This window comes from Sebastes umbrosus, chromosome 20 (assembly GCF_015220745.1).
Source record: "Sebastes umbrosus isolate fSebUmb1 chromosome 20, fSebUmb1.pri, whole genome shotgun sequence".
Taxonomy (NCBI): domain Eukaryota; kingdom Metazoa; phylum Chordata; class Actinopteri; order Perciformes; family Sebastidae; genus Sebastes; species Sebastes umbrosus.
The window spans coordinates 15,971,656-15,990,121 of record NC_051288.1 but is presented as its reverse complement, the minus strand read 5'-3'; the positions used below and the strand labels follow the sequence as shown (position 1 = coordinate 15,990,121).

The following is an 18,466-nucleotide window of genomic DNA, read 5'->3' as shown; positions in this document are numbered from 1 at the left end:
TAAGGTTGTAGATAGACAGGGAGATGTCAATGCTATTTTCTGCTCTAATATATATTTATATTAATCTCACAAACAACAAATTATGAATCAGAGTAGTTACCATGATTTTGATACTGTCTTCCTATATTGATGTTCAATTGTAGGTAGCATATTTAGGAGGACATTAACTTTAAATAAAAGTGTGTATTATTTTAGCCTCAGATTTAAATTAATAAAATAAAACTAGCCTGAAGTCCTGCTTTGGGAAAGTTACATTAGATTAGATTTACTTTATTGTCATTGTACAGGTACAACGAAATTGAGTTTGCAACTCCCCATCACATACACGATGCATTAAAAGACATTCTATAAATATAGGATACTGTATAAAGACAGCTGAGGTTAGTGACCAGTGTCGTATGTGCAAACTGTCATAAAGGGCAATAAAAGTAAGTGGTCAATCTAAAACAATATAAAAGACAATGATTATAATAAATAAGTAAATACATAATAAATACTATAATCAGTCGGCATGTGCAATATCGTAAACAAATGCAGTTCAAAGAGCAGTTGTAGTCAGGTTAAAGTGCATGGTAAAATACAACAAATAAAGTGCATCTAGTCCATGTAGTTATTGAAGGGGGGGCCTTCCGTAAATGCCATAACTAATTAGATATATATACAACATATATTTTAATGTAACTTTCCCAAATATATATATATATATATAACATATATTTTAATGTAACTTTCCCAAAGCAGGACTTCAGGCTATTTTTTCAAAATTTAAGATATTTTGTGTTTTATTTTATTAATTTAAATCTGAGGCTAAAATAATACACACTTTAATAGGCTACTCAACTGCCAAGTATATCTTTCTGTGGGCCTATAAGGCAAGAATACTTAATTATACTCTTAGTATTTTACTTATACTTAAGTAAATCTCGATCAAAAGACTAAGTACAAGTAGACCTACAAGCCAAGTATACTTAGACTCTTCTGTATACTTGTCAGTATAAGCCAAGTATACTTATACTTTTATAATTTTATAATTTTATACTTTTATATATACATATATGGGAAAAAGGTTAATTGCAGACCCTGCCCAAAATAGACCAGTTTTTGTCTTTTTTTTAGCGTGGTCTTTAGGGGGAACTAGCAGGTCAACAGTAGATGTCAAATAGAAGTGGTGTACATGATCTGAAAGCTGGGAACCTGAAGATTAATTTGAGATGCAGCTCAGCACTGTGTCGAGTAGTAATACATAAGAAATAATCATAATCAATTAATTAAAACAAATTGTAAAAGTGTATAAGGGTTTAGAACATAATGTTATAACATATATGTATATGTTTTTTGTTTTTTTAATGTTTTTTTTATTCAGTGGTCCAGTTTCTCGACCTAAAAAAAAAAAAAGGTCCTTGATCCTTCCCCGGAAGTGACGTCACTTCGTGTTCGTCCTTTTCCAGAGAAACATGGCTGCTGTTGACATCGACGTGCCGGTGGACACAGAACCTCAACTCCCTGATCCGGAGGACATGGAACGGTAAACACACAACACACCGCCGGGTCTCCTTGTGCCGAGTGTATAATATAACGTGAAAATAACCCGGGATTCACTGACTCAAACAGCCGTTAGCTGACAAAGCCCCGGAGACAAGCTAACAAGCTAACAAGCTAACCAGGCTAGCTAGCTAACAGGCTAACAAGCTAACATGCTAACAAGCTAACATGCTAACATGCTAACAAGCTAATAAGCTGAAGAGCTAACCAGCTCACAAGCTAACAAGCTAACATGCTAACATGCTAACAAGCTAATATGCTAACAAGCTAACATGCTAACAAGCTAACATGCTAACCAGTTAACAAGCTAAAAGGCTAACAAGCTAACCAGGCTAGCAGCTTTCTTTCCGGTGGTTGGGGGGGAAACGGCACACTTAGCTAAATCTTAATTACTGTTCATAAACGTCAGACGTTGGTGTTGTTATAATCTCAACGGTTCAGTTAAAAGAGGATTCTTCACGTTTATTGTCAAGAGCTAACGTGATTAGCATGTCTTCACACATGCTCAGATAGCTTAGAGCTATCAGATCTATTTATATTTCAGCCTTGTTGGTTAATTAATAAACCTGTTTCATATATTTTTATGTATGTAAACACGAGGTTAGAAGTCAGTAGTCGTTTTGTTGTAGGACAGAAGCAGTCTGTGCTTTTCTTCTTTCCAGAAAGTTCCATAAGAAGCAGACAGATTAGCATTATCTAGCTAGACTTGGTGCTAAAACCATCAGATAAGAGTCACAGCAGTTATCCAACAAACCTCCAGAACTTTCCTCACATACTTGAACGTCAGTGTTGTCATATGATGACGATTTCCATAGTTGAAGACACATTTCATCATCTGAGTTTATTTGCTCAAAGTACTGTGTGGTTTCTTTATTCACACTTTAAACCTGAACCTTACATACCAGTATTTTTAGTTCCTGCTAGAGGTTTAGTGCTGTATTTGCAGATGTGAAGAGACATATTCACAATAGAGATATGTTCTACAGTGAAAAAAATGAGTTTGGCTAATTCAGAGATTTGAAATCTTGCCATAACTTTTGTAAAAAACAAAATGCTGCTGCTTATTAACCCTCTGAGACCAACAATCAGGGAATGAAATTAAAAGTTTCAGGTCACCTGCCACCATGGCAGACAGGTTTTCATTATATTAAGAAACATTATTAGAAATTCTAAAGCCTAAATTAAATATATGGTAACACTTCATTTTACAGGTCCACAAATTTCATGGTAATTAGGTTATAATTAGCAAGTAACCTGTTTGAAATTTCTTTGGAATTACTGCAAAATTACCCCAAAATTTATTGAAAATTACTTTACTATAAACCTTATTTAATAATTATATTTCGCTATTTCCCCAATAGCTGGTAATTTATTTAATACATTTACAGGAAAAGAATACAAAGTGAATTTATATGCTTTATTTCCATGTCTGCTGGTAAATAGATCATAATTAGCAAATAACTTCTTTGAAATTTCTTTAAAAACTCCCTGAATCATGACATCAGCTACCAGGTTACATTTGTGTAGACAATAAGTCACATAAATGGTGAGATATGTGCTGATCAGAAGTTTCTTCTATTAGTTTGGGTTTTGGAGGTAAATATTTGGGTAATTCCAAAGAAATTTCAAATAGGTAACTTGCTAATTATCACCTAATTACCATGAAATTTGCGAACCTGTAAAAGAAAGTGTTACTATAATAGTCATGCATTATAATATGTGTTAATATAGTCATGCATTAAGGTTACATGATATATTCCATAATTCTACCGTCTGGTACCACTGACTCAGTGTTCACAATTTTAAAGCGTTCTACCTATATTTAAGAAGTGGCAGACAAAAAACATGAGGGGCCGGTAGAAATGTTCAGTAACCTGCCACAGTGGCAGGTTAGGAAAAAGGTTAATTTCAGACCCTGCCCAAAATAGACCCGTTTTTGTCTTTTTTTAGCGTGGTCTTTATGGGGAAACTAGCAGATCAACAATAGATGTCATATAGAAGTGGTGTACATGATCTGAAAGCTGGGAACCTGAAGATTAATTTGAGATGCAGCTCAGCACTGTGTCGAGTAGTCATACATAAGAAATAATCATAATCAATTAATTAAAACAAATTGTAAAAGTGTATAAGGGTTTAGAACATAATGTTATAAGTAAATTATGGCCATGCTCATGCTTTACCACTCGAGAATTGATAAAAATTATCAATAATCCCTCCAAAATACCACATTAAGACTCCCAAGACCCTGAGGAACACCATAGAAACTGCTCCCCTTATTGTCAACATACCTAGGAAAGCCATCCATCCTCTGAATGCTCTAGGTCTCTAGTTTGTGGCTGTAAAGTTAAATGAGGCTGTGATTATCCTAGAGGTCACCACAGGTCGGTTTATACAGTGAGGTCAAATTAAAAAAAAAAATAGTCTCGCTACAATGAAATGTCTACTATGGAGACTAACATCATCACACATGAATACAATCAGGCTCATTGGATCCACAAGAGTCTCAGCTTTACAGTGTTACCCAATTTATGTAATTCCAAGACTGTTTAGGGACCCCAGTATGCAGAAATAATCAAATACACCATTTTAGAATTGGAGAAAATAACACATTTATACTGCATTCAAAAAACGGCATGTTTTTTGCCCCAAACTGCATGTGATTATCATAAAGTGGTCTGTAAAAGGGAGACTTGTGGGTACCCACAGAACCCATTTTCATTCACATATCTTGAGGTCAGAGGTCAAGGGACCCCTTTTGAAAATGGCCGTACCAGTTTTTCCTCGCCAAAATTTAGCACACGTTTGGAGCGTTATTTTGCCTCCTTCACGACGAGCTACTATGACATCAATGGATTCCTTAGGTTTTGTAGTTTCATATGATAGCATGTGTATCTTCACTCTAGCTTTAAAACTGAGCTCACTACAACCTCCGAAAGATTGATTGCGTTAATGAGTTAAAGAAATTAGTGACGTTAAAACTAATTTGCATGAACGCGTTATTATCAGGTTAACTTTGACAGCCCTAATACTAATTGACGATGGAGCTGCAGATGTTACATCCCTTAATTTATAACATTCAATCATGTTTGAGAATGCTCAGCTTTACTTGTACATTTTTTACACAGATAATCCTTATAGCAGCAGTTGTGTGGCATGACTACTGGAGCACAGCATTGCAGAAAATTGTTGCTGCACTGACTCCTCCTGCCTAAGGGTGTTTCCTTCTGCACACAACCACAGTTATAGGTGTTTTTATGGCTGATGGAAAACACTTACCGAGATGTCACTGACTCGGGTGTGGCCTGAATAGCGACACTTGTAAATGCTTCAACGCACAGAGAGCAGCAGCTGCTTCCTTAATTGTATCGCTGTTGATTTACCCTTTAACACTTGGCACTTTTTTTGAATGGACTGCAGTAGGTGAATTTCACTGCTATGTTTAGTACTGCAGCTATCAGGGCTGCGCGTGCCTTGCTCTGCTGTCCCAGTTCCAGGTGTAACACACCACAGAGTCCAGTCCTGTCAGGCTCGTTTGCAAGAAATTCTCTGATGGATACAAATAGGTGCCAGCAAACCAGCTGGTCAGGTTCAGTGACATTGACTTAAGCAGACATAATCTGTACATCTCGACTAGTGGAGGGCTTTTATTGGTTGACTGATTTATTGCTGAATTGCTTGTTTTTTTATTGTATCGGCTACTTCTTCTACTTTGTAAAGCACCTTGACGTTGGTTTGTGTTTTTCCTCTCTGCAGTCAGGCTGAAGGCTTCAAAGAGCAAGGAAATGCTTTCTACAGCAAGAAAGATTACTCTGAGGCTTTCAACTATTATACTAAGGCCATAGGTGAGATTACCACTAACTATCTTTTTGAACAAGTGTATTTATTGAGTTCTCAACATAACTCCTCCAGTGTTTCAACAAACAAGTAAGAACATTCCCCTCAAGGCGCTATCTAATTATGCTATGTTTTGACAGGGCAATGCATACATTACGAAGTACAAAAGCGATAAAAAGAATAAACGACCTGTGTAAATATAAGTAAATCACTAAAATACAAATAATCACATAAATTATGATATTCGCAAATATTCAAGGCAAACAGGCTTCTACAGATTTCTCCCTCTCTAGAAACACCATAAAAGATCTCCATATTTTCTCAAAGGTAGAGTATTTCCCCTTTATAGTCAGAGTGAGTTTTTCAAGAGCAAGAGAGTGTAATAGACCCTCGAGCCAGATCTGTAAGCTTGGTCTGTTAACTGATTTCCAAAACCTGGCTATAATATGTTTTGCTTATTTTTCTTATCTGTATTGTTTAGTTTACAATTTGCAGGAAAAATTCCATGGATACATAGTTTAGGACATACTGTCAACCGTACACCTGTAACATATGGAAGAATATCCAAAACCCGGGCTGCACAATTAATCGCGATCACGATTTTGGTTTCCCACAATTAAATGAACATGATCACCTGCGATATTGACATTTAAAATGTGTGTTCTGCTCATAGAAAACTCTGCTGCATATCAAATCAAGCGCTTCCTAAACTAACAGCCAGCCACCAGCTGGTGATCGAGATGTTTTGGCTTCACTTTTGGAGATAGATATTATCTATACAACCAATGTGTTTATGATTAAATTAAGAGCATAAAATTGTTTATCTAGCCTCTTAATGTTGCTAATTTTGCTCTCAAAGTGCACCAGATCAGGAATGTAGCACAGCAAGGAAGTAAAAAGCAGTGCTCTGTTTATTTTAATGTGAAAGTGCAATAAAATATGTCAGTGAATAATTGTGATAAATTATCGTGATCTGAATATTGATCAAAATAATCGTGATTATCATTTTGGCAAAACAAATAACAGTGAAATTTCTATTCCTGACATATTTTCCAACACATGTTCCCTCCATGTACTTTAAAACTGTATCAGCAACATCTTGATTTCTGCCATTTGTATGTACTTACAGTATATTTGCAGTATTTATCTGTAATTTGAACCCACATCTCATTTTCTTTCTTCTATCTCTAGATGTAAGCCCCAAAACTGCCAGTTATTATGGCAACAGGGCCGCCACGCTGATGATGCTCTGTCGCTTTCGAGAGGCCCTAGAAGATTCCCAGCAGGCTGTGCGGCTGGATGACTGTTTCATGAAGGTCAGTGACAACATCCTCTTCATTCTCAGCTTTTCCCGCCACTTATTGTCTCAAAACCGCCAGCTGCACTTGCAGAATAGAGAGTAACATTTAGGGGTGGGGAAAAAAATTGATTCACTTCCATATATATCGTGAACTTTATATACAAAATACATATATGGAAATAAAATTGATTGAATATATTTACCAGAAGTATAAAATATTACATGCCCTTTATAAATTAAAAAGAAAATACCACTAATTTGTGAGGGAAATATCTTTATTCTTTGATTTTTGGGTTGCTGGAAAAAAATGTAATAAATAATGCCTGACAATGACTGATATATTTGACTTCAGGACATCTCTGACTACATACATGCTGAAAATTACACATTCTTACTATATTCATTTAGATATTTTCCAAGGTAAAAGTCCCTAAAGGTTTATGATTCTACTTTTCCTCGTGGTCTAGTGTTAAAAATAAATCATAATATCGAATCGCAATACTTAAAAAACATATCGAATCAGCACCCAAGTATCAGGATAGTATCAAAATGTGAGATAGGTGTATCGTCCCAGCCCTAATGTAGAGTTTTTTTACCCAGTCATAAGAAGGAAATGTGCCCCTCCTGTCCCACAGGGTCATCTACGTGAGGGCAAATGTCACCTGTTGTTGGGAAACGCCATGGCGGCCAATCGCTGCTTTCAGAAGGTTTTGGAGCTGGAGCCTAGCAACAGAGAGGCCCAGCAGGAGGTGAGCATCACCTGGATTTTTTGCATTTTATTTACTGTAACTACTGTAAGAGAAAGCATTGAATTGAATTACATACTAAGCACATCTTCGTCTTGGAGCCAAAGTCTGAATCATGCAACTCGTACCTGTCTGTTAACAGTGTAAAGAAAGCGTTGATAGGTGATTGTTGTTATACGTTTTCAGAATAAGACTGCAGCGACTCTACTGGAGTATGAACACATGGCGGGTTTTGGCTTTGAAAAGCGGGATTTCAGAAAGGTACTTTACATCTATTTTCTTTTTTTTTTACCAAACTCACAAACAACACAGCCCCATGGTGTCATATGATCAGTTGTTAGTCTGGTCTGACTTGAAAAGTTTCTTTTTTGTTTGTTTTTAAAGGTATTTCGTGCCTGATGGTCATACTCATAGCTGGAAAATATAAGAAACATCTAATATATTTAATGACTATGCTTTGGTTTGTAATAAGCACCAGATTTAAGCACAATTTGACAGATCCATTTGTCCAGTCGTCTTGATTAGTTGAAGAAATACTCGGACGAAGAGTTTGTTCAGTAGTTAAAGAAGCCTATTTACATACTTCAGTTTACACTGCGAACAGCTTGTTTGACTGGAAATTCTAAATTTTTGACATTGTAAATAATTTAAAGGAGCAATATGTCGCACTGACATCTAGTGTTTAAAATGGGTAACGGCAATCAAAATTCAAAACATTGGATCCGCGGCCCATCCGCTCCTTTGTTGTGGCTGATAGCAGTTAGCTCACGTTTTCCCAATTTGAGGGTTACCTTCTAGACACGACCGCGTTAGCCAGCAGTAGTCGGAATCACTTCGGCGTCTTTGTGTCTCAAATACTGGCTGCCTCGATAACCCAGCTGCACACGGACCACAGAGAGATGTGTAGAATCTAACATTAACCTTATCTCTGTTGATCCAGTTCGTTTGCTTGTTCGCTACAGAAGGCTATGTTTGTATACTGATTTGTTTCATATGTGGCAACGGGGTGTTGAAATGGGCAGTGGACGGGATCACGCTGATTCAAAACAAAAACAGACGTTCATGACCGGAATGGAGATTTCAAAGGAGAATGTACTGACTGTAGCATTGTCGTCGGAGAAGCCAGCATTTCAATTTAGCATGTTTCCTTAATCTCTGATGACATATCATGGTCATTTTATGATTTATTACAGTAAATATATTGCATATTGGTCCTTTAATAATAACTAAGATATTTGACTTTACAAAGCTCCAAATATCTGCATTTCTTTCATGAATGAATGCAACGATAGAGTGTAACAGGTGTCTTATCCTGATCCAGGTGGTGTACTGCATGGACCGGGCCTTAGGTGTGGCTTCTGCCTGTCACCGCTTCAAAATCCTCAAGGCCGAGTGTCTGGCTCTGCTGGGACGCTATCCAGAAGCCCAGTCTGTAGCAAGGTAGGAACAACTGATAGTCGGTTCATGGTGTATGATTGTTTCGTTACAGTGACTATGTTTACGTGCAGAATATTCAGCTTTTTGCCCTTATTCCGAAAAAGACAATATTCCTACTAAGCTGTTTACATGGCTAATGAAAATGAATATTCCACTAATATTTCCCGTTTGCATGCAATACTCCTATTAATGTTAAACACCACACATCTTTAAGGTTGGATCGCTGTGTGTCTGGCCTCTCCAGCCGAGCTCCACCTGGCGCCACTGCGTCACACACAACGGCTGTGAATGCTCTGTCCTTCGCACGCCTATTGCCTCATTAACGTCATAGTTCCCTGATAGCATTGGTTTTAAATCCGAAGTATTGCCAAATAGGCGCTTTCGCTTTTAGCTTTGACACCAAATCCTCCCCCATTGTCTTGTCTGTCAACTCTCTCCCGTCCCGTGTGTGAAATCTGACTCCTGCTGCTCTAAGCTGAGACTCAATACAGCGCAGACACTTTCGCACTTTAATATTGTAGCGTCCGACTATGTAGACGCTGATACGCCAAAATTAACTAAATGGGTTTTATTGCTTTAAAAAAAAAAAAAAACGACAGTGGGGGTGATGGGCAAGTAACTTAATCGGTGTATGCCTGAACACCGTGTAACACTGGTAACACTGACATACCACGGCAAGCCTACTCCCGTGGTGTACCCTTGTTGTTACCGTTCTAAAAGTTTTGCAAAACCGTGTTCTGCAAGCTATTTCTTTTACAGCTATGCACGAGAACAGACTGCAATGCCATAAAACAGGAAAGAGGCCGTGTGTCGCAAACTGCGGTAAAAATCCCAATTGAGACGCATATTCCGAATGCTCCGTACACATGTAAAAAGAATACTCCTAAAACCTGAGTAATATCAGCATATCCCACATGTCTTAATCGGAAAATGCTCCATTCGGAATAAGGCCTAATTCAGAATATCCAAACGCAATAATGCAGTTTACATGACCCGTATCAAATTCAGAACAATAGCAGAATATTAGCGTGCATGTAAATGTAGTCAGTGATGCAACTTTTTCTCGGATTCATATGAGTTTTTAAATACCGTGTACGGGGTCTGCTTTAGTATCTTTCCAATAAGGAGGATGGGTTTGATTACCAGCATTTCACGGCAGATCTTTTAACAAAACTTTCTTTTACAGTGATATCCTGCGAATGGATTCCACCAACGCAGACGCGCTCTACGTCCGAGGCCTGTGTCTCTACTACGAGGATTGCATCGATAAAGCTGTACAGTTCTTTGTCCAGGCTCTGCGCATGGCACCTGACCACGAGAAGGCCCGGCTAGCCTGCAGAGTAAGATTGTCATTTTTGTCGTCTAGAAATAAACAGACCTTAGATTTATTTGTACTGGAAAATTTTATTTTTAACAATCTAGTATTTTGAAATCTCGTATGTAAGACAAATGTGTACGAAAAAACAAAATAACTCAAATTGCATGACTAATTCTGCCGGGGGGTGTGACATGATAAATTAATGTCCGGGCGCGGTGCAACACATTTGCAGTTTTTCTATATGTTCGCTTCTTGCAATTGCAATCTCTTATGGCATGATAGAAAATTACAAAGTCTAAGTGCAAGAAAGCTTAGCGATGTTCTCGCAAAGACAGTGAAGAAGAAGTCTGCTAGCAAGTAAACACTGATGTAAACAATGTCGGATTTAAATATTCAAAAAAACGGCTTTGCAAATATTTTCGAATTCGATTTAGGAAGAAAATGCCGTTGACACAATGCATTTGAATGAGAAAAGCTGAACAGAACTTTTTTTTTGTTTACAAGAAAACTCCTCAGGGCACCTTTTAAGACGGCTAAAACAAATGCACTATAAATATCTGTTGCTACAGTTCAAATACACCACAAGGCAGCTTACAGCGAATCTACTTTTTGAGACATGCTGAAATACCATCTTTTACATGGCTTAAATTTCACTGCAAGTTTCAGTATATGATTTATTAGAAACATGATGATTGTTCTCTTCCTAAATCAGAACGCCAAAGCCTTAAAAGCCAAGAAAGATGAGGGCAACCTGGCATTTAAGAGCTGCAGCTATGAAGCCGCCTACCAGCTGTATACTGAGGCCCTGACGATAGACCCCAACAACATCAAGACCAACGCTAAACTCTACTGCAACAGAGCCACGGCAGGATTAAAGGTAAAAGGCCACATATTACCAGTCAGGCATTTGATCAATAATGCTTCGGCTGTTCAATAAGGTCATTAACTTGCTCCTCATCAACAGCTGAAGAAACTTAATGAAGCCATTGAAGACTGCACCAGTGCAATCAAACTAGATGACACTTACATCAAGGCCTACTTAAGAAGAGCTCAGTGGTATGCTATGCTTTTAATAGGAGTATATTTTTTCTAATGTGTGTGTTCAGCATTGAGCAGTTTTTGAGTGACTTTGTCTGACCCCCTATAGTTACATGACCACAGAGCAGTATGAGGAGGCCGTACGGGACTATGAAAAAGTTTACCAGACAGAAAAAACATCAGGTAAGCTGCTGTCTTTTTTTCTTTTTTGCATTTATACCAGGGCTTAACGCCACTTATTTCTTTACCACATTACCGCAATCAGTCTTTTGGAGGTTGTAGCAGGCTCAGTATTAAAGCTAGAGTGAAGATACTGGCATCATATGAAACTAGAAAACCTAATGAATCCATCTGCACCAACCATGTCATACTAGCTGGTTAAATAACGCTCCAAACGTGCGCTAAATTTTTTGCGAGGAAAAACTGGAATGGTCATTTTCAAAGAGGTCCCTTTACCTCTGACCTCAAGATATGTGAATGAAAATGGGTTCTATGGGTATCCACGAGTCTCCCCTTTACAGACATGCCCACTTTATGATAATCACATGCAGTTTGGGACAAGTCATAGTCAAGTCAGCACACTGACACACTGACAGCTGTTGTTGCCTGTTGGGCTTGAGTTTACCATGTTATGATTTGAACATATTTTTTATGCTAAATGCAGTACCTGTGAGGGTTTCTGGACAATATTTGTCATTGTTTTGTGTTGTTAATTGATTTCCAATAATAAATATATACATACATTTGCATAAAGCAAGCATATTTGCCCACTCCCATGTCGATAAGAGTGTTAAATACTTGACAAATCTCCCTTTAAGGTACATTTTGAACAGATAACAAATGATTAAGCGATTAAATATTTCATTGGAATGACAGCCCTAATTTTTACCTGTCTTAACTGATACTCTAGCCGGTCAGGTTTTCACACACTCACATTTTATCCCTCTAGAGCACAAGCATCTGCTGAAGACGGCACAGCTGGAGCTGAAGAAGAGCAAGAGGAAAGATTATTACAAGGTGCTGGGGGTCGGCAAGAACGCCACCGAGGACGAGATCAAAAAAGCTTATCGCAAACGGGCCCTCATGCACCACCCAGGTACACCTCTCGGTCTTTGCACAGACATGCAGGAAACCCAACTTTGATTACGGTTATTTATCTTAGTTGTATTTTTTATCTTGCAGACCGTCACAGTGCGGCAACTCCAGAGGTTCAGAAGGAGGAGGAAAAGAAATTCAAGGAGGTTGGCGAGGCCTTCACTGTGCTCTCCGACCCGAAGAAGAAGATCCGCTACGACAATGGACATGACCTGGATGATGAAGGCTCCTTCGATGGCGGTGGTAAAATCTTTTCTTTGGCCAGATTTATATTCAACCAGCAGGACATTAGTGGGATCAGAGAGAACATATCAGTTTTTCACACCACTTATTATAAGGGAATACATTTCAAAACATGGTGATACGCTTCTTTAGAGAGTCAACTATTAGGTGCTTTTAAAGAATAGAAAGACCCTTTGTTTGTGGCTGAAAAGACCTTTGTCACAGCAGACATTTTGACCTGTTACAGCAGGAAAAGCACAGGTGTAAATAATAACTTGAATGATGGCTGTGTTCCATTTAGCTGCATCAGTTTCAAGGTCCTGTATTGTCCATGTTGGCTCACTGTCATGTCTTACTGGGACATTTCAATAGAACAGAACCACCTTTAATCTTATTAATACATCTGTGCTTTTCCTACTCTGACAAGTCTAAATGTTTGCTTTGAAAAAGAGCTATTCAAAAAGTTTTTACCGTAACACATACTACAATGGCGACAACATTTTTCTCCAAAATGATGTTGATGTGATCGAGGGCTATATCAAAGTCACCATGTGACATCGGTTGTGATTAATGGAAGTGAGAAGAGTTTATAACCTGAGTTTTTTCACTCAAAAACAAAACAAAACTTTTCACATCACCAGTCCTCTCCTGAAGAATTCAGTCTTTTTACAACACATGTTGAAATGTGTGAAGACACTTTGCGTCACTGACTAGGGTCAATGACAAAAACCATCACTCAAAATTTGTTAAATTGAAATCTCCAGCGACTACAAAGGGATTCATTCAAATGATGCCAAAACTGATTCACAGATTATAAACAATCTGGTGTATGAAAGAGGCCACAATACTGTACACAGAATATCTTAAAATGAAGTTTTGGTGGACATTCAAACTTTCTGCTCCATTAATTCTCACAGAATCGCTGACAGATTTATAACTCCTATGTTTTCCTATGGAAACAGTAGAAACCCAATTTTGTCCATACTTATTGTGTTTTTACACTGAAATCAATGAGCCCCAATAATCCAACTGTATCTATAATTTAGGTAAGAAATAATGTACAGCGAGCCGGTCAGTGTTGTGAAAGAATCCCCGACAGGGCGACACAACAATGATCCGCTAGCTGTACATTATCCCGCTTATCACACGGCTACTTACTGAAGAAATCAATATTTTGACACAAAAACGGTCCGCCAGAGTCTGACATCAGAGCTGCGCCCATAGCAACGGTCTGTTATACAGAAATTACAGACCGCAGAACACCGTGATTGACCAATCAGAATCGAGTATTCAACACAGCCGTGTAATAAACAATTTTATAGTCTCCTGTGCTTAAAAAAGAAACGTCTTTTTGGTGGTGTATCGGTTCCTGTTTCTCTCTCTGTATTCTAAATACACACTGTATTGATGACACTTGTTGTAAAATGTGTGTACAGTAGAGCTGCAATGATTATATGATTAGTTTTAGTCAACTATTAGATTAATCACCAACTAATTTGATATTCTATTAATGGGTTTGAGTAATTTGTTTAGAAAAAAATGTCAAAATTCTCTGACTCCAGCATCTTAAATGTGAATATTTTGTGGTTTATTTACTCCTCTATGAAAATAAACTGAATATCTTTGAGTTGCGGACAAAACAAGACATTTGAGGATGTCATCTTGGGCTTTGGGAAACACTGATCAACATTTTTCACCTTTTTCTGACATGTTATAGACCAAACAACTAATCAATTAATTGAGAAAACGGATTAATCGACAATGAAAATAATCACTAGTTGCAGCTCTAATGTACAGTATGTCAAACAGCGCCCTTCTGTGTTTAGTTTAACAAGTTGTCATCTTTTTTCTCCGTCTTGTTTTTCCTGAATCTCCAGCTAATCCCTCTATATTTGCCTTTACTTTTTCACTAGATTTCGATGCAAACAACATCTTCAGGGCTTTCTTCGGTGGCCATGGTGGTGGAGGACACGGAGGAGGAGGAGGATTTAGTTTTGATTCCAGTCCAGGTATGTTTTTCCCCCCAGTTTAGACATCATTAAAGCAGCAGTGGGTAGAATTGGAGCAAATATGATTAAAAAAAAAAGTTATTAAAGCCTGAAAACAGAGCCATGAGGAGGTTGCAGGAGTCTAGTTTTCTCTTAGAACACTTGAATTACAATACGCTGAAAGGTTATTATGGAATTTTTGCCCAATGATGCCAAAAATATTCTGCCTACTGCAGGTTTAAGTTTATTGAAGCACAGAGAAATCAATCAAAGAACGTGCATGATATTAACCAACTTCTTTTTTTGCTTTTTTTTTTTCAAGACTCTGGACCTGGAAATTTCTTTTTCCAATTCGGTTAAAGTGAAGGATCATGCGGGAAAATGCAGCCCTGCAGTGGACAAAATCAAGTTGGACCCACAGTCACCTCCTGATGCTCATACTCCTGAGTGTCTTGCAAAATCTCCCCACTATTCCTTATTCAAGAGGTTTTTGATTATTGCATTCACTCCCAAATTTACTCCTCGCACTGACGCTAACAAACAGTGGGAAAGATAATTGAGAGACTTTAGTTAAGAATTAACATTGTAAATAAAGAAGTGCTAAGAAGTCTTTTTTGTTTTTAAAGGGGTTTGGATCGGCCGATCAGAGCATGTCCCTGTTGCCAAAATCAAAATATTAGGTGAAATCTTGTAAAAAAAACGGCCTCAACCTTAATAAAGGTGACCAGTACTAAGAAATGGATTGGTAAGCAACATGGTTGATTAGTTTTAGAAGACATAACATGCGTTTTTAAGGTTCTCCTGAGACAGCATGTCTTTATAGAGCAAGAGTCAATGTACTGTGGGAGTTCAATGTGAAAACTGACCTCAGGACAGCCTGTTTAGCACAGCGCCAGTCTCTTGCAAGTGCGTGTTCAGGTTTTATTGGCTCACTTGCCAAATATAGAATCGACGTGCAGGGTTTTTGTTTCTTCTCCATGCTGCATTGTATATTTGACTCGAATGTAAAGCGTTTTGTGTCCATAAATTTGTTTTTCTTCTTCAGTCTTCCCTCGGTCTATTTATATTTATTGTACTGTATATTCTAACCTGTATACAGCAGAATGCCAGTGTTCGTCTTCCTCCTTTTTTTTTTAAGAGACTCATTTGTAAATGTTTCCCACATCATTTCTCTTTGCTCTCAGATTGCGCAAAGTATTTTATTTTATTTTTCTGACACCGGCCAAAATCAGCACACCCGCAGATTTTCTTCTCTTGAAAGCACCGACCACACATCTGTCCCCTTTCAAATTCAAGTGGTGCCTTACTAGAATGAGCACTTAAGTTAATCTTCCTGCAGTCAAACCTACATCAAAAGCTGCAGAGCCATTCCTGTTTGCAAAAGGCAACAGCTACTCTTTTGCAGCTTTTTGTTTTTATCCTCTTTCACAGGACTTTTTTTCATATCCGGACAGTGAACGAAATTGAATTTTTGCAAGTGAATTCCTCATCTCGTCGAACACAAAAGACTTCATGTCATTGCCAATCACACCTAGCTGTCATCCACCCATACTTGTCATGCACGTTCTGTCAGTACGGCCCTTCCCCTACTTGTTCCACCCGTTTTTTAAAGTGGCACTGATGGTAGGTTTGAAGCTTCTATTGTTAATTGTTCTGTCACTGATCTGTGTATCATTTTTAAAACTTGTCACAGTATTAACGACATGCTTTTCTTATTGCGAAAAAAAATAAAGGCTCGTCTTTTACTGTAATGTTGGGACTTTTTTTCCTTAAACTCTTTTATGGAATAATTTTACCAAATATTTTCCATTAGTGATTAACTAAGTACATTCACTCAAGTACTGTACTTACCTACGTTTCCATTTCACTTTAGTACATTTCAGAGGAGGATCTTGTACTTTAACACGCTTCTGCATTTTTTGGCAGCCAAAGTTACTAGTTATTTTCAAGTTGTTTTTTTTTACATACAAGCAGTCTGTGATTCATCAGGTAGCTCAGCAGGATCATGGCTTGCCCTTCATTCTGAAGGTTGTGAGTTCAAGACTCGGGTGATGCACAATAACCCTGATATAACCCCAAAATAAACATATGTTGGGCTGGCAGTAGCTCAGTCCATGAGGGACTTGGCTTGGAAACCGGAGGGTGGCTGGTTCAAGGACCAAGTCGGACTATGAACTGGTAGCTGGTGTGCCTTTGAGCAAGGCACTGGATCACAAAACTGTTCCCCGAGCAGCTATATAGTAACTGCCCACTGCTCCTAATATACTAGGATGTGTTAAATGCAGAGAGTAAAATTCACTGTGCTGTGACAATAAAAGCTCATTTACATTTGTATGCATGCGTTATAGATTAAACTACCCAATAGTATCTTTTAAAGTAGTTTAAATTAGCTCCGAAAACTCTGAAAGAGGTCATTCTTAATAATGGGTACTTTTACTTTTGATATATATGTTTTCTAATAATACTAATGCACTTAAAAATTAACTAGTTTTGCAGGACTTTTACTTGTATTGAGTATTTTTTTGGAATACTTTTACTTAGGTTAAGGATCTGAGTACTTTTCCAGTACTGTCTATAGATTCCTATATAAAAGGAAGAAATTTATTTATACAGCACACAGGACAAAAACATTTCAAGACTGCAATGAAAGAAAAAGACGGTTACAACAATACAAAATAATTGTGTAAAGGTGTGCTCGCATTAATGAAATAATGTAGGCGTACATTACAAGACATGTTGCAAAATATTCCTTACTCTACCACGAAAGATTCATTACTGATTCATCATCGTCTGAGTCTCAGTCCACTCGACCATAAAATATGCAGGTTGTGCAACGAACTGGCAATGACTTGTTGTGAAGTGAAAGCAAGGGAACGGGGGTGGGAGAGCGCGACATCTAGTGGCTGAATGTTATCAGTGTTATAAATAGTATAGCACCTTTAAAGAAAGATACGTTTTGGAAAGTGATTGTTCTTGTCTTGGTGTTTTAATGTGGTATTTTGGAGGGATTAATGATCATATTTATTAAGTTTTGATTGGTAAAAAATGGTTAAATTTAGCACCGAATCTGTTTAACATAATGGTATCAACCCCAAAATTGCTGCAACAACTTATAAGACATGATAGAGCATGGAAATGGCCATTATATAATGAATTCATGAATGATTATTTCTAATTTATGACTGGAACAACTTGACACAGTAAAATTAATCTTTGGGTTCCCAGCTTTCAGATGATGTACATCACTTCTATGTGACATCTACTGTTGACCTGCTATCTCCCCCTGAAGACCCCCTTTAAAAAACAAAAAAGTGGGTCTATGTGGGTCTCAGAGGGTTAATGAAGTTAAGCAAAAAAAAAATCCTAGGAAATTGTCCTGTCATTCATGTGTTATTTCTTCTTCAAAGGTCTTTTTATTAATTGTCAAAAATCAATAGAACAGTCACTATACAGGGAAAGTTCATTTTTGTTTTTCTGAACAACACTCACCCGTGACACAACACATCAATCAATCATACCTGACAACACATACACAGCTGGCCACAAAGGACCTAACTGATTCTCAATCATGGATACATCAAACTCAAATTGTAGAGAAAACAACACAGGGAGAGTATCCACAAATAAGTCATGAAATAAGAAGAAGAAGAGAAAAAAAATTAAAATGTATATATGTACATACCTACATACACACACACATACACACATAAAATAAGATATTCCTTTATTAGTCCCGCAGTGGGGAAATTTGCATCAAAGGGGATAGTGCAAAAAAACAAGATGCATCATCAGCTAACACAGTAAAAAAAAGAGCTAAACAAAGTGTAACAAAATATGAACCATTTAAATAGAAGGAAGTATAAAAATAGGAGCATTATATACAGTATTGACAATAAACAGATTATTAACAAAATTGCACTAGTGGAAATTGATATTGCACAGTGAG

The 18,466-nt window shown here is 37.6% G+C and overlaps 1 protein-coding gene across 3 annotated transcripts; it reads left to right on the top strand.

The window, feature by feature from the left end:
• The first annotated feature begins 1,378 nt into the window (after nucleotides 1–1,378).
• Nucleotides 1,379–16,271, top strand: LOC119479141 (dnaJ homolog subfamily C member 7-like). 3 transcript variants are annotated; one of them, XM_037754420.1, is made up of 14 exons: nucleotides 1,379–1,525; nucleotides 5,296–5,384; nucleotides 6,568–6,692; nucleotides 7,312–7,425; nucleotides 7,609–7,683; nucleotides 8,744–8,862; nucleotides 10,046–10,199; nucleotides 10,890–11,054; nucleotides 11,142–11,233; nucleotides 11,325–11,398; nucleotides 12,165–12,311; nucleotides 12,398–12,550; nucleotides 14,446–14,541; nucleotides 14,843–16,271. In XM_037754420.1, exons 1-14 carry the CDS (start codon nucleotides 1,455–1,457, stop codon nucleotides 14,878–14,880), a joined length of 1,512 nt encoding a protein of 503 aa, XP_037610348.1. In that variant the 5' UTR covers nucleotides 1,379–1,454; the 3' UTR covers nucleotides 14,881–16,271. The 3 variants fall into 3 exon arrangements, with proteins under 3 accessions (XP_037610348.1, XP_037610347.1, XP_037610349.1); XM_037754419.1 differs by having other exon boundaries at nucleotides 12,398–12,553; XM_037754421.1 differs by lacking the exon at nucleotides 1,379–1,525 and adding an exon at nucleotides 4,489–5,128 and having other exon boundaries at nucleotides 12,398–12,553.
• The last annotated feature ends 2,195 nt before the right edge of the window (nucleotides 16,272–18,466 follow it).